We start from the raw sequence: 22,705 nt of genomic DNA, 5'->3' as shown, positions 1-22,705 counted from the left end.
GAATCAAATTGTATTTCAAACATTAGTCAAATTCCTTCATGGTTAAACGTTTCGATTTCTGGAGTATTCACTGCACTCCCTGACTGCCAGCTGGCGTCATGGGGAATGCTCATTGTGTGTGTGCACAAGTGGCCCACATGCGTGGCACGCCACGCCATCATTCGCGAGAGATATAAAGGGTTGCGGTCAATGTGGCGTATGATGAATTTTTCTGTCTGCTGAAGCGATGCCCCTCGTCTCTGTGTCTAGCAAATCTGCTCCATGATTTGTTTAGGAAAAATAATAATGAAATTATGGTGTACCTTGTTAGAATCAGATTGCTTTTGAAAGTGAACAAATATTGGGCTTAAGGCAAGATGATGATTGCCTTTAATTGACTGAAGTTAAAGCCTTTCCCTCATCGATTTTAAAGAACTATTTTTAAATTATCATTTTATCAATCACTCGATCGGCGCCATTTCATCCGACGACATCTAACCAAGGTTTTACTACCCCCCAATGTCCCACCAAACCAGTCGAATTCTGATTTCTGATTGCAGCGCACTCAATTGGGCAACTTCCTGTTAGGACAGGACTGAACAGGAATGTAGAGGACAATATTTGCTGATACGTGTGCCTGGTCTGGCAGGTCTGCCTGGCCTGCCTGGCCAGCATTTTTACGGCGAATCAACTTTAAAGTAAACTCCACTCTGCCCGAATCCAACTAAACAAAGATCCAACCGAGACCACAGACCACTCGGGGTTCCAGTGACGAGGGGGAGTGACGACTTCCCTCACATTAGCAGTCAAATAATCATACGCCGCATTGTGCCGGGCCGAAAAGGGGAATGGGAACGGGGATAGAGGAGGGTGGACCTGTCGTGGCATCTGTTGTGGATTTTTGAATGTGCCGTCAACAGTTTCCACGGCCAGAGAGGAAAACGTTTGCCTATCGGGGAATGAAAATGGGAATGGGAATGGAGCTCGGTTGGAAATGTGAATTCTCGCACTGAGAGGAGGTACGGGGAGAAGGAACTTTAAACTGCGGGCCTTTGGCTGATGCAGGAGGATGAGCAGGAGGAGAATGCGTCCTTAGATAGCAACCACTGCCACTGCCTCCGCCACTGCTCCTGCCTCCTCCGTCTCTGGTTAGTTGGTTGGTTGGTTGACTCGTCCTCTTCCTCCTTCTGGCTGCTGGCTTTGGCTACAGGACAAAATGTACCGCTAAGCATCTGCCAACATCGTGCGACTCTTCAAAGGGCCAGGAGATAGAGGGATGGGGAATGGGGACCAGGAACACGACTACGACTGGTATGACACGCGACTGCTGGTCGGGATCATGGGGGTCATTGTAATCATAACGGTGACTCTCTCTTTGCTGGTTCTGAGTCCCAAACAGGACAAAAAGTGCGCTGAAATGGCGCCAAATTAGTCAAATCGCATAATGGCCACAATACAGGGTGCCCGCTGCATAATACTCGTGTAATGTGAGCAATTTTCAACCATTTTCGAATGTCAAGTCAATTGTCCAGACCCTCTGCTCCTCCTTTCCCCATTCGGCGCAGTTCTTTTGGCAAACAAACAAAAGCAATCGACTGGAGCGGCTTGGCTTCATTCTCAATCTGCTGCTGCCTCCTCTGCTCCGTCTTAGAAGCTGACGCTGACTGCTCTGCTCTGCTGCCATCTCTGCTGCTGTCTCTGCCTCTGGCTCTGCTCTGCTTCTGGATGGATGATGGACAAATGGCATCCCAAAAGTGAGCAGCGGCTAAGCAGCGGAGTGGAGCGGAAGGACAGCAGCCGCAGCAGAGGTCCGCGACAGTTTTTATGATTTTTCGTTGGCTGTTTCTCTGTTTCTGTGTCTGATTCTCTTTTGTTTGCTTTGCAATTATTTACGCTGTCGCGAAGAGTGTGGACTGTAACAGATTGTGCGGGCACTGTTATCCTTTTGGTGCTGGCAGGGTTACTTTTTGTGGCACATCTCCTGCTTAGCTGACTCGCATTATCATCCACATCCACGGCGAACGGAGTGTGCGCGTAGTCGCTTCCTCCTGTTCCCACTCTTGGCCAATCCTCCCACTCTTTGCCCCCACTTTCCACCAGTCAAAAGTTGGCCAATTCGACAGCCAAACAAACTTCTCACTTTCCCCCTAATTGATATCAGTTTCTGATTCTCTTTCGGTTCCAAATACCCTGGCAGAAATAGAAAAAAGAAATAAAAATGTTTTCGCTCTGATCCCCCGAGGGAGACCCACCAAGTGTTGGGCAATGTAAATCCGCTTAGTGCGAAGTGGACTCATAAATTATTGATTTGATTATGTCACCCGGTGCTGGCCGGACCGGACCGGACCGGATGACACACTCCCCAGTTCCTGTTCCTAAACTCGTCTCTGGTTCGCTGGTATTTAGAAAGGATCAACAAGCGATTATGTCCTGCCAGCACTCAGCTAGAAGGAGAAAGAGAGTGGAAAGGTGTATGGCTAGACGGGGGGGCTGTGAGGAAGTGGGACTGTGTTTTGGGGTAAGGTCACAATTGGCGATGGGCGTGGGCCGTGGGCCAAGGGCAAGTAAAAATACTCAGCCCATCTGCCATCTCTAGTTGTAAGTAAAAGTGCGGATTAGTTGACATATCAATGTCTGAATCTGAATCTGAATCCCCATCTCCTCTTCCATGATGTGTATTTGTATCTCAGCCTCAATCACCAACTGTATTTGTATCTGTATCTGTACCTACTTATCCTGCCGTATCTATATATGTTGCTGTACCAATTGCATTATTGATGAGCGGAATCCGTTCCTAGTGCCGATGTGCTTTTTTTTCGGCCATTTGCATGCATGCTCGATTCACGGCACTCGGCTATTTATAGTCTCCATGGTTAACTCGATTGAGCAGTCCTTGGCCGCAACTTATACCCTGCCCAACTCCCACTTCTCTCCTTCAACCACCCACATGCTCCGTATACATGGCCTTGCCACATGTTTGCCATTTTCGTGCTGATTTCCATTTGCTGGCTCTTTCTCGCAAGGGTAATTCCGATGACCATACCAATCGGGTATTTGTATTTTCGGTTGGGGTTTGAAGATTCTTTCACCATCTCTTACCAGTCTGTAAAGAGATTTGGCCTATCCTTCGCTTTGGTAGAGTATACCCAGCTTGAGTATTGCATGTGTGACTGAGATCTCATCTTGATTCTACCTTTTCTTCGATTTGTTTGCATATCCTGCGCGTGCCTCCCATTTTCCGTTGCCGGCTCGCCTGCACCGTTGCTGATGTGCCATTTGTGTGCCTGCCACGTCAGCCGGACAGGAGCGTGGAGCATTTAGCGTGCCTCGTTTGCTGCCACTCACAGATTTCCCATTGACCTTGAAGGGGAGTGTGGGAGTGGGGGTGTGTGTTGGGGTCGGTGCCGTGGTGATTGTGGAGCAGTGTGTAGACAGAGGCCTTGACGAGCTCATAATTAAAGCCTGTCGCTATCTGCGGTTAGTGGCTGGCATATTTTGCGTGTTATCTTAACCAAGTCAGCCACTCCGCTAATCCTATCAAAGACCCCTGCGCCCCTCCACAGGTCCCAATTCCTGCCAGAGGTCCCAGGTTCCTGGAACAGTTGCCATTCCTTCAACGGCAGCCATTCCAGCCCCATCTACAATGTGTTAATCATTCCACTTGGCGCACGTTTCGTCTTGGTTTCGTTTGGGTCATTTGAGGGTCTTCCTTTTAGAGGACCTCTCCCTGCCTCCATTTCCTTACCCTGTGACTTTCCCCTCCCATGTCCTTTATTTGTAGACATATTTGTTGTGCGGTCCCCGCCCCTCTTTGTCACTTTTCCATCCACCGCCCTTGGAGGATGTTGGCTTTTATTTATTTGTTTGCCTTTTGTTGACAGCAATTTAAACGCTTCAATGGACTGCCACTGCCACCGCCTACCTCCAGCCCTCTGCAACCCTGCAGCACCCCTCTATCCGTTAGAGCGCAAAAAGGGTTTCGCAAATAAGTTTCACCTCGTAAATTAATTTCTCTTGCTGCTGGTAAGTAGATACAATTTGTATGAGCTGGCGTGGGCGGGGTGACTGAAAAGGGAGAGTGAGTGAGAATGGCATGAGATGGCAAGGCAGCACGCCGGAGTGGATCTCCGCTCAAGACATGACCTCCGCTTAAGGTCAAAGGGATTTCGGAACAGCTCATTAATTACTCCCAAACAAAGTGCACAAAAATAAAATGGCCACAAAATAATGAAAAACAACAAAGAAAAAATGCAAGCAGCCTACGAATCGAAGCATTTAATACACTTCAGATTTTTGCATTTCAAAAGAAATGCTTCGCTTTTGAGAGACGTGTTGAAAACTTTAAAATAAAGCTTAAAATAATCTGCATGGATCGCTGGTTAATTGACCTTCATAGGATCGAACATTCGTTCTTCTCTGCCTTGTAAAAATTACCCAAAATCATTATACCCTCTGCTAGTGTATGAACTGCAACCAAAAATTGTTTTGTTGCGAGTATTTGTATTTCGATTATATAATTTAATTTGATAATTTTATTTATTTAATATGTAAATGGGTTTTCTGTTTTTGGTGTGGTTTGGGCTAATTTAATTTGCGAATTATGTACCACAGTGGGTGGGAAATACAATAAATATGCTTTTTATGCCATACATTTGGGCGGGATTTAACCATTCATTGATTGGGTATGGTTAAGGCTCTTTGATTTATTATTTTAATGCCATTGCAGCGGTATTTCAATGTGGCGCAAAAATGTCAGCTTAAAAAGTTAAATGTTCTTTGTTTCGCTTTAAAAAAGAGCAGTTTTTGTGCGAAAATATTATAGTTTCTTTACTGTAAATGAGCAGAAAATTCAGAGTTCAATAAGGCGACATTTTTCAGGCACTTGTCTATTGGTTTGCCTTGCAAAGCCACCATGAGTCGTCTATGGCATTCAATCAATTCGCCCATGACAAGCACGTGGAAACAGGCTATGATATTATTTAATTCCATTGCCAAAAGAAGAATCCTTTAAGGAATTAAATTGTATTGCGGCGGCTTACAAATTTGCAATGCAATTTAATTGCTCTTTCATATAGCCAGTACTTTAGCCAGTACTGTCTTTGTCTAATACTGAGAGCAAGGCTGATCCCATGCCAGAGAGCCACTAAGATCTGCAATAATCTTTCAGCGAGGCTTTTCTTCCATTTCAACTACTTCCTCTCTGCATCCAGACTGTCACTTAGGCATCCACTTTTCCTGAGAGCAGATTTATGCTTCGCTGGCTTAGGCGCACCAACTCCACCCCCACCCCCACCGCCTACGCACAAGAACCGCGTTTCACGCTGTGTGCCTCTCTCTCTGCATTGTTTTTGGAGGACGGTAGCTTGGAGCCTGTCGCGCTTATCGCGTAAGAGTAGAAGGAGAGGACATGTGATTCAATTTGCTTCGATTAGGAATGCCAATTCGGGGGAAGGACACGGACAGCTGTGCCTTGTCAATGCTGACAGATTTATAGAATGTCAAGCGGGGGAACCTTTGAAATTAAAATGGTTTTTGCTCATCAAGTTCTCCGTTCCGGCGCGATAAGCAGAACAGGGAAGAAGCTGCCATGGTGACATCTGCTTGGGGCATGTGTGTGCGAGATATTTGTTTATTAGGAGAACACACACAGAGAGAGAGAGAGAGAGAGGGAGAGAGGGAGAGAGAAACAAAGAGCATCCTAACAAACAGCCAAAACTGTTTGATATCCGGCTACGACGCCGGTTCCAACTTTGCCGCCAGACGGCGTCCGCCCCGGCCAGACGACACCACGTGCCCGACAGGACTCCAGGACGCGGGACTCATTTCATCTCCATCTCCATATGTACACCCAGCCCCCATTCCCCGTTCCCATCTGTCACGTTCCCGGCTGCTGGAATGCTGTCAACTTTATTGGGCTCCGAGCTCGAGCCCGAACCTGCACCCGCACCGGCACCAAGTCGTGATCGGGCCTGTCAATCTCCTTCCTTTGCCACGTAGCCCAAAAACTTCCGGCCAACATATTTTAACTCTGGCTAGCACATGGCATATGGCGAATCGGCTTGCCCCTGCTCCATGCTCAGAAATCCCCTTGAATACGCGGGCAGAAGGTGTTAAAGTTTTTATGAGGAGTTTGCAACAAACTCAGATCAGCATCAGAGCTCGGAGTTTATCAATCTTTAAATCTTTTAATTAAAACAGGGATAATAATGCTTGGAATTTTCTAATTTAAGGATACACTCCTCTTCTTACTATTAAATTATATTTATATTATAATATTAATATTATAATATTATAATATATTATATTAATATTAATATTATATTATTAATATCGTGCCGCAATATCATGTGTATGAAATAAATTAAAGTTCTATGGCTCTGCAAGGGTATTCGCAGTCTGGAAGCACCACAGCAGCCAGCATTTATTTCCGACTGGGGTGACTGGGGGTCCTCCATTATGGGCATTACATTGCACGTGCCTGCCGGACACGACGCGAGGGAACCGTTAAGCGTTCTGGCGGACAATTGAAAAATTAACAGTATTTATTTATGATGAACAACAAAACGAAAAGAAGGGAGCTGGATGGACGCCTCATTCGCGATTCCACACCCGAATTCCCCCATCACACTTGGCACGCATCCCGCACATCCCGCACACCATAGCATTCCCCCCCTCTGTTGCAGTGCGTGCATGGCATGCACAAGTGGGGTATGCCGAGGGGGCCCGGAGCAAGACCAAGAGCAGGAGCTGGCTAGTTGCAACAATTTTTTAATTGGCGCGGAAATTGCTGATGGAATTGACGGTATGAAAGGCAATTTCGGACTACAAGCGGAGGGCCCGTTGGCCAATTTGTTGTTGAATGGAAAAACGAGGTAGGGGGGAGGGGGGAATATAGGGGAAAAGGAAAAGTGTAAGCGAATGAAATATGTAAAAACTCATATTAAACGTGGGGGGTGGGGGGGAGGAGGGGTAGACCGCAGAGGTCTCTTGATATGAGTGCACTGAACAAAAATTTAATATTTGAAAAAACGAGCGGGGTTCTGCTCAGTTCAGGGGCGTATACCTTGCATTCCCATATGTCATTCCATTTTTATATGCTTAAAATAATGAAATATTGGATACTTTTATGTGTGTGGCATCCAGATGTATAAGAAATAGAAATGGAGCCTAGTTAGGATAGAAAGTCTAACCCTTGGGCCATAAATCGCAAAGGTAAATGGAAATCAATGCAAAATTATAGGACATTAAAGCCATAAAGAAGGTGGAAACAAAACAGAGAACCCGATCGGTTCGTGCGCACTGGGAAGGGGGAACGGGGAATGGAAATGGGACCTGAAAATGGGAGAAATCGGACCATGGTCATTTATTTAATTTTTCGCACGATTTCAACATTTACCAGCCGCAGGGCCAAGAAGAGAGGGGGAGAGAGAAAGCGAGCACTGGGCATGATAGAAACATCAGTTAAATGACCGCAAGGAATGGGAATGGGTGGGGGGGTGGGACAATGGTGGGTGGGTAGATGGGTAGATGGGTAGATGGGTAGATAGGTAGAAGGGTGGGAAATGTGTGCACGTGTGGTGTGAGGCGGGGTAAGTTAAGTGGAAAGTGGCAGCGTGTGAAGTGCCAGGCAAATAAAGTGGGGAGGGTGAAAGGAAGACGGAAAAACAAGAGGGGGTCACAGGCAGCTGCAAATGCAAATACAAAGAGCTGGAGAGCGACTGCTAGGGGGAGAGCAGAAAGTGTCCTCGACAAAAAGGTGAAACATTTCCTGAAAATGAAATTACCCAAAGACCCAAAGACACGCAAATACATTGATACATTGACACCAAGAGGGGGGTGGGAGAGTGCCAGAGGGTGGGGGGACAAGGAGTGTAAGTGCAAGCCGCATGAAATGTATGCAAATTTGCTGAAAATTCCAACACCCGAACAAGAAATGCGGAAAACAAAGTGGAAACAAAGTGTTGAATTTCAAAGGAAATATGGCAAAAAGAATTCCCCCAAAACCATAAGAGAAGTGAGGCGAAGCGAGCAGTGTGAGCGACCAGCATGGGGTGATGCGAAATAGAGGGTGGGTTAACAGCCACCCCCTCAAAACGGAGAGCAGCTACTGTAATGGTAACTGTAAGAGAAGCAACACTAACATTGCTGCCATTACAGTCCACACATTCGGCGGCAGGGGAAATAATTGCACAGCAAACAAAAGAGAATCAGAAACAGAGAAACAGAAAAACAGCCAACGAAAAATCATAAAAACTGTCGCGCGCCTCTGCTGCGGCTGCTGTCCGTCCGCTCCACTACGCTGCTTAGCCGCTGCTCACTTTTGGGATGCCATTTGTCCATCATCCATCCAGAAGCAGAGCAGAGCAGAGCCAGAGGCAGAGACAGCAGCAGAGATGGCAGCAGAGCAGAGCAGTCAGCGTCAGCTTCTAAGACGGAGCAGAGGAGGCAGCAGCAGATTGAGAATGAAGCCAAGCCGCTCCAGTCGATTGCTTTTGTTTGTTTGCCAAAAGAACTGCGCCGAATGGGGAAAGGAGTCCAGAGGGTCTGGACAATTGACTTGACATTCGAAAATGGTTGAAAATTGCTCACATTACACGAGTATTATGCAGCGGGCACCCTGTATTGTGGCCATTATGCGATTTGACTAATTTGGCGCCATTTCAGCGCACTTTTTGTCCTGTTTGGGACTCAGCACCAGCAAAGAGAGAGTCACCGTTATGATTACAATGACCCCCATGATCCCGACCAGCAGTCGCGTGTCATACCAGTCGTAGTCGTGTTCCTGGTCCCCATTCCCCATCCCTCTATCTCCTGGCCCTTTGAAGAGTCGCACGATGTTGGCAGAGTCAACCAACCAACCAACTAACCAGAGACGCAGGAGGCAGGGACAGCAGCAGAGGCGGAGGCAGGGGCAGTGGCAGTGGCAGTGGTTGCTATCTAAGGACGCATTCTCCTCCTGCTCATCCTCCTGCATCAGCCAAAGGCCCGCAGTTTAAAGTTCCTTCTCCCCGTACCTCCTCTCAGTGCGAGAATTCCCATTTCCAACCGAGCTCCATTCCCATTCCCATTTTCATTGCCCGATAGGCAAACGTTTTCCTCTCTGGCCGTGGAAACTGTTGACGGCACATTCAAAAATCCACAACAGATGCCACGACAGGTCCACCCTCCTCTATCCCCGTTCCCATTCCCCTTTTCGGCCCGGCACAATGCGGCGTATGATTATTTGACTGCTAATGTGAGGGAAGTCGTCACTCCCCCTCGTCACTGGAACCCCGAGTGGTCTGTGGTCTCGGTTGGATCTTTGTTCAGTTGGATTCGGGTGGAGTGGAGTTTACTTTAAAGTTGATTCGCCGTAAAAATGCTGGCCAGGCAGACCAGGCACACGTATCAGCAAATATTGTCCTCTACATTCCGGTTCAGTCCTGTCCTAACAGGAAGTTGCCCAATTGAGTGCGCTGCAATCAGAAATCAGACTTGGCCCCATATCGGAGGTCATCAGCCATCAGCCGGCGGCAGCATCGACGGAGGCGGTAATGAAAGTAAAGCTCTGCTTAGACATGGCCAACGCTTATGGCCGGAACAAATGTCGCTGACTGGCTCCGTGCCCCTGTCCCTGTCGCTGCCCCCCCGTCTGGCTTCTGCTTTCCGATTGGCCAAAAAGTGTTGACAGTGCCATTTCTCAGCGGACTTCCAGTGCACGTTCCGTGCGGGAGGTCGCCGTCGACCGGAGGCAGATGGTATGGTTCTGCGCTTACTGCTGCTCCTCGGAGCGTCCTCTCCCTCTCCAGCTCTGAGTTTTGATTAATGGTCATCGCTTTAAGCCGGCGGCGACTTTTTTATTTGGCAATTATGTTGTTTAGACCTCGCAACAGATTTCGCACCTCGAACATTTTTCATGCAACGGCAACGGCACCACGCCCACGCCTCCGTCCTGTCCCTTCCCCCCCGTCGGACTTTGATTCCATGTTTCGTGGCTTGTCAGTGACATGCGCCGTCATTAATTCTCCTCGAGCCCCATTCAGCCTCCGGTCCATCCTCGGAGCTGCCCCCAATCCCTGTCCTGTCTCTGTCGCCTTCATTTTTCAAACGGTTTTTTGGCTTTTCCCGACACTTGACAAGTGTTTTCGACTTGCGGCAAAAGGTGTCACAAGCCATGGTCTGATCTGAGGTTTGAGGCATGAATAGAGAGAGGCAAGCACAGGGGCTGTGACTCTCGCTGCAAGCCAATTCGCTGGGATTTCGGTGAGGCGCAAATTTATGCAAATACTAAGCGTCAAATGTCGAAAGGAAATGCTTGCTTCCTAGTCGAATTTGTTATATCCTAACTGCACCCACTGGCCATGCAGTGGATTGAGGCAAGCAAGTGGGCAGTGGTTCAAGGCAAAGCGGTTCTTCGACTACTCATATCTGAATATCTACAGATAAATGATGGTAACTTATTGGCATGCAGTTGTATTTTTTATCTGACTTATCCTGTTTCTTAACTCAAATAAAACTGATCCTAGTTGATCCTTTTATCTTTAAAATATTAAATGGTTTCCTTTGCCAATCCATTTGCCATTTGAATTTCTATCTTGTTTTGTCAGTATGCCTGTACTTTTATTTATATGCTATTATTTACTATAATAATAATTTTAGTACTTTTGTTCTATCTGTCAACTGTACCTAGCTGCTTTGTAGCTGCATAGCCCAGTTAGCTTCAACCTTTGAACATTCATTATTATATCATTCCATTTCTCTGTCGTTTATTCGCTTCATTTATTTCTACATATCTTAGGGTTTGCATAAATTTAGCATTAGCATCCCCCACCTAGTACAGAGCTACCCATCAAAATGCATATACCCTTCACCAAGAAAACAAACCAGAAATTTGCAATTCCATCTAGCAATCAGATGAGATCCTGGCGCGTGGCAACTCTGCCATCCCCATTCCCATCCCCATTCCCATTCCAACCCCTCGCACCGCATTGCCAGTGGTAATTAGCACATTGAATGGCGACACGAATTGCCGAATTAAATGAAGCGAGAAACTCGATTGTCTGGCCAAAAGCATGGGAATAGAGAATCTGTAATCGAACCAAGCGTCTACGAGTATGTACAGCGGGGATGATGATGGTGTTTCACAGTGGGTTTCACAGTGGGTTACTGGGATATCTAGACGTCCGTGTGCTTGTTCATCGGCCACTCGGTGCCGTCGTGGGGCAGGGGACTATTGATGTGCACCGATAGGAGGGTCCATAAGCAGCGCTTGCCCAGCACCTGGCGGAAGTTCTTCATCGGTCCGAGGTCGTAGGTGCGGTCGGACATCATGAAGCAGGTGCTGTTCCGGTAGACCATTAACAGTTGACTGATGAACATGCCGCCGGCGGCCATGGCGGCGACCAGATTCACCTTGAGCACCATGGATGCCAGGACTTTCGAGCCGATGGTTGGGTCTCTGTCCGGCTGGCCAAAGCTCAAGATCAGGAAGGGATCCGCCACGATAAAGGCACCAGTTCTCCACACGTACATAAAATTGTAGATCAGCGACTGGAAGCTGCCCAGCGTGCCGTAGAAGAGGAAGACAAGGAAGTAGCGCTGATTGAGGTGGCCGATGCAGTTGGCGGTGAAGGTGCAGTGGTGGTCCCGCTTCAGGCAGCAGACCTTGCACAGGCGGCAGTGCCAGGCACGCGGTGGCACCATAATCTCGCAGTTGGGGCAGTAGTGCCACAGGTGTGCCTCTTCCCGATGCGGACGCCGGCGGTACTCGGGCAGCGCCTGCACCGAGGTGTCCGTCCAGAAGCAGACCCACAGATTGCTGAAGATGCTGTACACAGCGAAGATGCTCCACAGGCAGTGCAGCTTGTACCACAGTCCCTGGGTGTCGGTAAGCTCTGGCAGTGCGTAGAGCATATCGTAGACGAACAGGAACCCGATGACCGACACCAGCGACGCCATCGAGAGCGGATGCAGCACGGCCTGGATCTTGGTATTGTGGCGATCCAAGAAATCGAGGAACGCCTCCTCCCAGCAATATAGAATGCACATGATACGACGCACAATCAAAACGCGAATTTTAACCATATAATAAATACGAGTACAGTATTATTTGGGGAGTGTTTTTGTTACTTGTAGAAAAATTTCGAACGCTCTGACTGATTTGATTTGATTTGGAAATAAATGACATAATCCCATCAGGCAATGAGATGAAAAAAAATAAATAAATATGTCTATGTCTAAAGGGAAATTCAATTTCAATTTTCTTTTTACTTTTAAGCGGCTTAACATGAAATTGCTTTTCTAATTGTGGCAGCCGGAGCTTAATAAAACCTAAAAAAAAATATGTGTAAAAATGTTGGTTTGGTTTGAACAAGGATTTGACTACATTCCAGATTTCTTGTCGCAAGTTTATATTATCAGTAATTTGCTACAGTAATAGTGGGATTCGTTCGCTTTTAAGTTGTTGGGATTACAAAATTATAAAATAAATTGCTTAAAGTTGTGCATAAGCCAATTTACTTTAAATTTAAAAAATTATACAAATTTGTATACCAACAAAAGAGTGTACAAACAACAGGCACATCCATATAACTTTGAACAACAGCAGCTGTATGTTATGTAAGGAATATAACCTGGGAAAAAACAAAGAAAAATCTATGGATACAAGTATTCCCGTAAAATATACAAAACAGCTGGCATACTCGATTACATTGGCAGGCTCTGGCTCTGGCTCTCCTCTCCATTATTGTTCGCCGCCGACCACAGTCCGGGCGGCTGTCTGCCAGGTTAGACCGCAGCAGCAACTGACAGAACTGACACAAATGTTGTCTATTTCGCATAAATTTTTATGAATTATTAATATGAACTAGACAGTCCCAGTCAGAACGGGTAGTAAGGGTGCTGCTTAGAGGAGAGAGAGAAAGAGAGAGACTGGGGGAGCAATGTGAAGGAGAAGCCGCGGTTTTCCATTTTAAGTTTGCCGTGTGGGGGCAAAGAGGTAGAGTGTGCTTTTCGTTTGCATAAAATATGTATGGTAGGCGAGGCGAAACGAAACGAAACGGAACGGAGCAGGCTTTCCTCACTTCATGGCTAAATGTGTTTGCCATCTTTGGCCCAGACCGGATGCAAACAAGCAGCCATTTTGTGCCGTACCGTGCTGCCATTTCCGGCAGCCACTTCGGCCCCCTTCGACGCGCTGTCAATATGTTTGTCAGTCAACCTGTGGCTTGACTTTGACTCTCCCATCCCCCACGCCGCTGTGACTACTCTCTGTGGCACTTTCAGTCATTAGCATTTGCTCAAAAGAAGAACACACACAAAAAGAAATGGCAAGCCAAGTAAAGTTGCGTAAAGTAAAGTTGGCAACTGGTTTTGTCCAACTTCTCGCATAATTGCCGAGTTTTGCTGCTAATTTAAGATGATTTCCACACCCCTGGAGATGTGCCATCCTGCCGGTGTCTTTGTTTGATTTCATTAGACTCAGCGTTGACGACGCTGAGGAGCCTCTCAACATTAGACACTCGTAGCTCTGCTGGAAAGTTTTCTCAGCTTTCAGTTTTGTCTTACTTTCACTTGTTCTCTTTTTATGCTCGGGTTTTTTCTTGTGTTGGTTCTGTAACTGTGTAATTTGCAAGCAATTACCTTGGTAGGGGCACACCTACACGACTCGTCTTCGCTCCCACTCTCCATAATCATCTACCGCAGCACGGCTTCTTGGCATGTAATTGAGTTTGAGAAATGTTTAAAATTAGATATGTGGCTCAGCCCAGGCCAGCCCAGGCCAAACAGGTGCGTGTATCGCATACGTAAACGTACAAGAAAACTGATGAAAAATTTGGGGAATTTGCAGAGGCGACAAAGGCATACACTTCTTGGGAGTATGTATGTTAGTCAAAGGTTCGTGGGTAAAAAAGGTTTTAGTTGACACATAAATAGCTTTGTTAGAAATGGAATGCCAATGTGCATTAAAAAATGTAGAAAATATATTAAAGTCCTGATTGAACAGACCTCATGCTCATACTTAAGATTTACCAGTTAATTTTTGAGTCCTGTTCAAACCCCCGTCTTGAAATGTTCATAAAATATTGTATTAAATATTGTTGCGCTATATATTTGTCTATAAATAATTTCAGTCATCTCCAAGGCCTACTTTTAATCTCCTTTCCTAATATCCCCGTGTTAGATCTAGCGCATGGGCTACCATTTTGTGTTTTGCAATTTTGGCTGACATAAATACCTGCCATATGTGTGCAGGCCTCAATGGCTTGTCTGCTTGGGTGTGTGGTATGCTATTAATATTATTACGAAAGCGATATGTGGAATATGAGTATTTTTTCAGGTTAAGGCTCTCTCCAGTCTCGGCTGCTTGGCACAGTCTTGACTCGAGTCGGCAATTAAGTTGCCAGCCGGGACGAAGCTTAAAACATGCGGCACACTTTAATTTATTTCGCTATTTATCTAAGGCTTGGCATAGGTGGCAGCTGCACAGCCCACAGCCCACTCCTGCCACTCCAGTCGAACTGGAGCTTGCTGCAGCAGGAGCCGGTAGCTTGCATCATTTATTTGAATACTCTGCCCGCATGGCACCTGGTCTCGATTTATTGTGCTCGATTGCTCTCGACCCAATGCAGCAAGCAAAATTTTAATGAACCATCAAACGGCAATTGAAGCTGTTCAATGCTCAGCGGCAGCGTTGCGTATGAGTGATTTTCGAAAGCAGACATCTGCTGCTATGCTGATATTGCTACTCCCTCTCTATGGTAATTTCTCTTCCCTTTAGACTGGTTCTTCTTCATCCTCTGCATACTGGGCTTTCCCTCTTATTCGACTGCTGCTTCGTCTGTCGATTTAGGGGTGTGCAGTTTTGTGCCAAAAAAATATGTTTTGCTGCCTGGCATGTAAAATATTTGGCACTCGGCACACAAAATGGCTTGTCATTTGTGCGAAATGAGTTGGAAGTTTTACCTAAACGAAACGAAAATTTCGCCCTACCATCCCCCTCTCTCTTTGTCTCTCACTCTCTGCTATCCTCTGTAAAATATGCTTGATATTTGTATGCATACATTTTTTTTTTTACGCTGGGCGCGACATATTTTTGCTCCACTTATGATTTTGTTGTTGTTTCATTTTCGTTTTCATAAATTTTTCATTTTTTGTTTGACAATGTTTTGCGCCTTCGACATGTGTTTGCAATTTGCATGAGGTGAGTGTGTGTGTGTGTGTGCGTATCTGCGTGTTTGTGTTTGTGGGCAAATTGGAAGGACCAAAAGCTCTTCATGTTGTGGACCCATTTTGCTTGCCATGTCTGTTGATTGATACTCTGTTTGTGCAAAGTATTTACCTTATGTAATTGAAGCTATCTCTGACTTAAGCGAGAGTTGGCAAAGATTAATTTATTTAAAACGAAAGTGTAATCGAAATAAGAGCCGAGGCTGTATTGATTGATGGGCGAGTACAAGTTCAAGTTTCTGAAATGGATATCTTGGAATAATTGCCCAAAATGGGGTAAGTCGAAACCCATATTGATCCATATCAAAGTCAAGATATTGAGCAGCAGTATCGTATTATTAACAAATGATTGAATGGTTTGTATTATGGATTAATATTCCATGAGTGCTAGAGTCTGCTGCCTATTCATTGTCAACTTTCCACGACGGAGAGTATTTTATTGTCGCACTGACCTCCCAGGGCCGCCATCCATTTCCATATTGACATGCAGATATGTATATGTGAAATATTGAAATTGTAATAGCGAGCAAGAATGTTGGGTAGCACTTTGGGTTTTTCATTATATTCATAGATTTATTGCGAAAGTTTTGTGATTACTTTCCTTTTATTTGCATGCTATTTTTCGCCTCTCTTTGCCTTTGTGCCATTGGCCTGAACATGCCGTTGATGTGGGGCACTCCCGATTGCTGATTGACTTTGCCACAGCTGCGAATGGGCCTGGACCTCGACCTGGGCCGGGGTTCTCTGTCTGCGTCTGGGCCCATAAAAAAAGTGTAAAAAGTTAAAATGGAAAATGGGAAATCTTTAGGCTGTCGGGAGCAAAAGTGAACTATTTATGGAGGTCCTGTCGGGGGCCCCAGTCGGCGTTCGCATAGTTACGTTCCCCTGAAAAGCAATTAAAAACTAATTACAGTAGCTGAAAGCCTCAAGGAAGGCACAGAGAAAGGAATGGCGACTGCGGAGAGAGTGAAAGAATGCGCAAAGGCATTTAATAAAAATTTAAAACTTAATTCAGTAAATGCCAGACAACAACAGCGACAAAGGTGGGTGACAACGCGGATAATTAGCGCAAAAGGAAGGCCAAGAAAGACAAGTGCGATGGATGCGACGGTTGGATGTGTGTGTGTGTGTGTGTGTGAGCCGCCACGCACACCTGACTTTGTGCTAGTGCCAGCCAGGAAACGTGGCGTATGAGCAATTAGTAGTTAATTGTAAAGTTACCCCAGCCAGGGGCAACGAGGGTGGAAAACCTGCAATCGTGACATTGACGTCGAGAATGAGGATGGGAAAGAGAGCTGCAGAGAGTGGGGAATGGTTGGAATGGCGTGGGAGACGGGGCATGGAGCATGTAGCGGATGCCGAAGCCGAAGCCAAAGCCAACGTAATTAAGTAGCAATTTTTGCCACTGCAGCAGAATTTTTAGCAGCCAGCGATACGTGTTACTATGTGCGAGATTATCTGTGTGTGCGCTTGATAAATTATCGCTTGTAATTAGCGTATCAATAGCGATAAAACAAAAGCCAAGCCAAAGCCAAAGAAAAATGTAAAAAGTACAAAATAATAAATTACCTGGCAAAGTGTTTTCGCCAGGATTGCCAAAGGATTACCGACATAAATTAGGAAAACTCACTTTGATCTCAGTGAATGTCAATTAAATATTAACCCAATCGCTCAAACAAAACACCAGCAACAGGATTAAGTCGTAGCCACGTTCAAACTCTCTTCAACTAATTGAAATTGAAAGCCTGGCTAAGAAGCCCAAAGCCTGCTCACAGAAGTTCGAACCGCCCCAAGACACAGGACACAAGACACAAGACACAGAGATAACTAAGCAAGGCGATTAAAAGAGCAACTAACCGGGAAATGAACAATGGAAAAATGAAGCAAAATAAAAATCAAACACGCAAAATGCAGAGTCCTTGCCCAGCGCCACTTATGTAACTAAGATGGAGCCCCAACAAAGGAGCAGCAGCCCAGCAGTCCAGCAGCCCAGCAGTCCAGCAGCCAGTACAACCAAAGTATCAGAGAAGCGTTGACAAAAATCAAACAAAGAGAGAGCTGTTCAATAAAAACAAAACCAGCAAAGGACAAACCAAAAAATCAAAGGTATAGTCTAGTAATGCGAATATCGAATACCCTGTTCAATTTGCAATGAGAAATGACCATAATACCGCACGGAGTTTCTTTTAAGCTGTTAGCAACAAATCAAAGAACTCATAACAAGTTCTTAATTTTAATCTTATCTTAAGCTGAAATAGTAGATCGATGGAAAATGTTTATGTTTCTAAATTTAAACTTGCATAAGAGAAGGATTAATATTTGCTACAAGCATCATTGGTGTGGGCAGCAAATACGAGTATGAGTAGATTGTATGTTCAACTGATCCTATAGCTAAGGGAGCTGCCTTCATTCACACACGCTTCAATCCCATATACCCCTATCTGCCACGAATACCGAGTGCAAAAAAAAACGAAGATAAGAAGAAGGCAAAGCAGTTGGGGCCACCTCTATTACGGGTACAATCCAAGGCAGGGCAAACAGAGTAATGCTCGAAAGATAAAAAACAAAGGCCAAATGGAGAGACTACCCTCCCCTCGCCCGCTCTCCAGCTATCGTTGCTTTGGGCCAGAATGAAGTGGCAACAAAAACAGAGCTGAAAAAGAGGAGCTTCCGAAGAAGGAATGTGCTAGCTAATGCTAAAGACATAGGAAAATGAAATTTAAGCCAAGTGGAATTGCACACAACAACACGGGACACTGAAGAAGCAATAAATGATGAGAAAGCGACCGAGAAGGGAACTTCGGGTGAAGAGGGATACGAGTAATGTAAAGGGATATCAAGTGCGAAACGCTTGACTCGATGGCCACTCAATGCCGGGGACTCACTTCAGCACAGAGTTCCGCCGTTGCGCTCAACTCAATGGAGAGGCAGAGCTTTGAGTGCTGGCTCACAGCATCCTTGTTTGAGTGAAGAGAATGAAAGTGAGAGCGAGAGCAAAAAGCTGTAGGGCTTTTGTGCAGAGAGAGAGAGAGAGATTGAGAGAGCAGCTAGAGAGAGAGCGATGGTGCAGAAAAAGAGATATAACATTCTCTTTATTGAATTCTCTTAAGGGTTCTATTTATATATTTAACGAACCAATATTTTGTTTTAACTTTTTATTAGCTTTATATAATTATAATAATAATATTTTTAACAGTTTCTTGTCTCTATTTTATGACATAGGGCCAAAAATTATAAATTATACATTAAATAATCATAGTCACATTAAAAATTATGTTTAATTTAATTTGGAGTCAAACGACATTTATGTGATAAAATATTTAATGCATAGCGTAAATTTCTGTGCATATTCGAGTAATTAAATTCTGCTGCTCCTGCCACAGTTTTCCTTTCAGGCATGGCTCCAATGGAATTTTGGATATTCGTCTGTCAACTAAATCAATTTCAAGTAACTCAATTAGGTTCACTGGCCATTGATTTAGTCAATTTTATATGGCATTTATTCGTGTGTGCACAAATAAGTAAAATTCCCATTTCAATTTCGATCGCCTCGAGAGAGAGAGAGAGAGATAGAGAGACAGAATGTAATAGGTTTTCAATAAACGGAACGTCCGAGCCCTGGTTCTGGGGCAGGCAGCTTACGATGGTTTAATCTCTGGATCCCTGTGCCTGGGCCTAGTCCCACACAGACACTGGCTAATGCAATTATAGACTTACCCTTTGACGCCCCAGGCTGGTGCTGGGCTGGTGCTGGGCTGGTGCTGCCACTGTTGCTGCCACTGCTGGGTATGGAATGAAGATGGAGCATGGCATGGTTCATGTCTCGCTGCCCAACTAATCCGTTTTAATTTTTGCTCCGCGTTCTTTGAACTTTGACACTAGAGCACACACACACACACATCCATGTCAGACAGCTGCAGCGGCGCCTAAGAGAATGCTTTTGTTTGCCATTCATTATGTGGGGGCGGGCATTCCTTTGTTTTTCTGCTTGATCCTCCAGTTTCTCCAGTGAATAAATTACAGTTCTGCTTGACATGTAATTCGCCTTTCTTTTGTCGCCCCGTGCAACGACCTACGTGTCTACGTTTGACTTCCAACTGTTGTCCGGCTTAGGCCTTAATTGGCAAAATTCGGTTATCAAGATTCAATTACAATTGAAATAGGAATAAGAACTTAATGCCTGGGCTAATTGGAGTGCAAAGTTTTTTGGGCCTGCCCTCTGCCATTTATTTCCTATATGCTCGTAAGTGCTGGGCAAGCTTATCGATTGGCCAGCGTGTTCGTCTTCGCACTTAATGAAATCATTTAGCACAGAAAATAAAATAAACAACAACAGCAGCATCCACCAGGGAAGGACACGCAATATCAAGTATACGCCATGTGCCAAAATTCATTGACTTGGAGCTACCACCACCTCCCGCAGGGCAGACCATGCCAGAGAGAGAAGAACGAAATGAAAATGTTTAGTCAACTGTAGCCTGACCTCCGTCCAGCGCCCACACGCTGGCCCACCCTCCCAGCTAGCTCTCGCCTGTATGGGCCAACTGGAGGCAGCTATTTTTAAAGCCTTTTGCCTTTTGGACCCTCGGCCTTGCGTCCAGCCAGTCGCTTGGCTCATGGAAATTTCATTTGCTGCTCAGGTTCCAGGCTGCCTAACTGCGGTAATTACTCACACTTGACCCCGAAGGGTTAAACCGTCCCTGGGCCACGACGATGCCTCGACTGGTACCAGATAAATTGAAATTTTCGGGCCAAAGCCAATCGAGCTGGTGCCTCGCACCAAATATGCACCACAGTTTTTCCAAGCTACAGTTGCAATTGATGGAGTGTTCATTTGGTGGGGAACTTTTGCAATTTGCTAGGAAAATTTTGGGGCCTGATTTATGTTCTTATCCCCATGTACCAGGTCGCAGTTCCAACCAGCTCCAGGTTGATTAGATTAAGAACTAGGGATCTACTACTACCATCCGGGATTGATTAAGTGTTGCCTACTTATGGGCGGGCGCTGGTTCCACTAACGATAATGTCATTTGGTTGCATAGCTCCGTACCGGGGCCCCGGTACGCGGGTCCCCGCGGGGACACACAGATACACCCCGAACATATATTCGTACATGTACTCGTAAAAGTGGATCAGGGCTGGCTTCAGGTTATTGAGTAAATGTGGATGTGGCACAACTTTGGCTGCACATAAATTCACATGTTATAGTTCACACACACACACACACACACACACATAAACACACATCCATACATGCATGTACAAATAAACAATACTTTATTTACAATGTAATGGCATATAAAATGGCTGCCACTGCCATTTCTTGCTCTCTCGCTCTCTCTCTCACTCTGTCTCAGTGTCCATTTGTGTACTTTTTGGGTTTATTTGCCAGCGGTCAGTTGCTTAATTTCTACGCTTTTATTTGCCACAATTTCAGTGCTGCACTGCTGTCCGAGTATGTGTGGTGGGTGTGGCATGTCCCTCCTTCTCGTTATACATCTCTCTCGCTCTGCTTTCTGCTGTGTCTTGCCTTTCTTATTTATTTTCGTAATAACAATAAATTACATTTTTCTTTGGTTTTTCCCTCGGACTCTGTCTCGTGCGAGTGTGTGTGTGTGTGTGTGTTTGTGGTGTGTGTGTGGTGTGTGTTTGTGTGCTCATTTGCTAAGTTGTTTTATGTGGCTGTCGCTTGTTTGTGGCTTTTTGACATTATTTGGATTAAGAAAATAAATCCTGTCCCCCGGCTGAACAATTTTAATATTTCTCCCAGCCACGCCCCAGGACCATCCTTGATTCTATTTTTATCTTTTTTCAGCTGCTTTACGGACAAATCCGAAGTTTTTATCTATAAAATCCAATTTTTGGCTTAAATGGAAATACATTTTCTTAATAAAAAATTGGCATTGCAATGGTAATTTTTGTATAGAAAAAAATGAGATAATTGTGTGCTGTGTATAATGCATAAAATTCGTATCTATTTTTGACTGGAATCGAAAGTCAGAAAGATACCAGCATTGCAAAACAATTTTCACAGAGCTAAAACTCTAATAAAATTCATTTTAATAATTTAACACTATTGTAAAATATATAAACAAAGAAGAAGTGGAGCTAAAAATAACAAATAGACAGTGTGAAATGACTTTGTATTGTTTCAGCAAGGGGAAAACATACAAATGGCTATGAAAAAATCATTAAAAAAAAAAAAACAATCCTAATATAATATTCTAGGTAAAAATAATTTCACTTTGCATGGCCATGGAAAATTTGTTCAAATATCCACAGGGAAAATGTGAAAATGTTCCCAAAGTGCATAAATTGTTCAGATTTTTGTTGGTTCCATTTTAAAGCAGAGCCAAGTCGAGCACCTAAAAACCTTAAAATGTTTGACGTGAGTTTCGCCTCTCGGTGGCTCTGTGTGTGTATCTGTTTGTATTGCCTGCCTCGAGGATGACAGCACATACACACACACACGTATAAACACATGCACATAAAGAAGAGAAAGAGACAGCGACAGGGAGACCATAAACAAAACTGAGAGAGAAGCAAAGCTGGTTCGGGGCTGCTTTTTACGCGCGACACTTTTGTCGCATTGAGGACATCTCCGAGTGAGATAGCGCTGGCACATACACACACGCAGATGCTCACACACACATGCCGAAGCACCCAGACACACACGCGCACACACACAGAGAAATAAAATCGTTAAATGGCATGCATTAGGCTTAGATGGAATTTGTGAAATGTTACTGGGCCCGGGCCGCCGTCGACTTCGACTTTGGCAGCGTGCTCGACATTTTCTATTGTCTCTGCAGGTTGGTCTTCTCTCTGTCCATCATTCTATGGCTGTCTCTGTCGTGCTTTATGCCTAAACTGCCTGCCGCCTAGTTTCAGGTGCAGCAGCAGACAGGCCTCCAGGCTAAATGGCAAAGTTTAGCCTAATGGCGCCCAGCTTTAATGCACTTTTGAATGGGAATGCAGGCAGGGCAGCAAATGCCAGAGGCAGACGCCAGAGACTCGTCATAATTTTGTTAATTTTCCAACAGCTTGGCTGGCATTTCGCACTAAAGTTTTAATTAAGCCAGAGCCCATTGCCAGCAGCACGTGCTTGCCACACTCCCCTCTCTCTCATCCGCATTTTCATTTCCATTTCTTTTCATTTTCCATTTCCCATTTGGCTGTGGCAGCCACGCACTCACAGCTCTCTCTCTCGCCTCACAGTCCTCCGTGCAGCGTCCATTCATTCATTCATACACTCACACTCACTCACTCACTTACTCATACAAAAATGCTAAACAATTCAAAAAATGTGTGTAACTATTCGGGGCCCTCTTTTCTGGTTGTCTCGCTCTTTTGCTGCCTCTTTCTTGCCATTTGCTGGCTAAATGTGTTGCGCTTTTGTTTTGGCCTGGCTGAATATGTTTTCGCTTTTTGTTTTTCTTGCTCATAATTCAGAGAGGTTCTGGCGGAAAGCTTTAAAAATGCCTGCGGCTGTGGCTGTTGCTGTATCTTCCATCCGGTG

The 22,705-nt window shown here is 45.2% G+C and overlaps 1 protein-coding gene across 1 annotated transcript; it reads right to left on the bottom strand.

The window, feature by feature from the left end:
* Positions 1–11,016: 11,016 nt before the first annotated feature.
* Positions 11,017–12,133, bottom strand: LOC111065900 (probable palmitoyltransferase ZDHHC24). The gene has a single exon (XM_022354342.2). It carries the CDS (start codon positions 12,040–12,042, stop codon positions 11,134–11,136), a length of 909 nt encoding a protein of 302 aa, XP_022210034.2. The 5' UTR covers positions 12,043–12,133; the 3' UTR covers positions 11,017–11,133.
* Positions 12,134–22,705: the final 10,572 nt, after the last annotated feature.

Source organism: Drosophila obscura, unplaced genomic scaffold, assembly GCF_018151105.1.
Source record: "Drosophila obscura isolate BZ-5 IFL unplaced genomic scaffold, ASM1815110v1 contig_4, whole genome shotgun sequence".
Classification (NCBI taxonomy): Eukaryota; Metazoa; Arthropoda; class Insecta; order Diptera; family Drosophilidae; genus Drosophila; species Drosophila obscura.
Note: the sequence above shows the minus strand (reverse complement) of the source record. Positions and strands in the feature narration are given on the sequence as shown.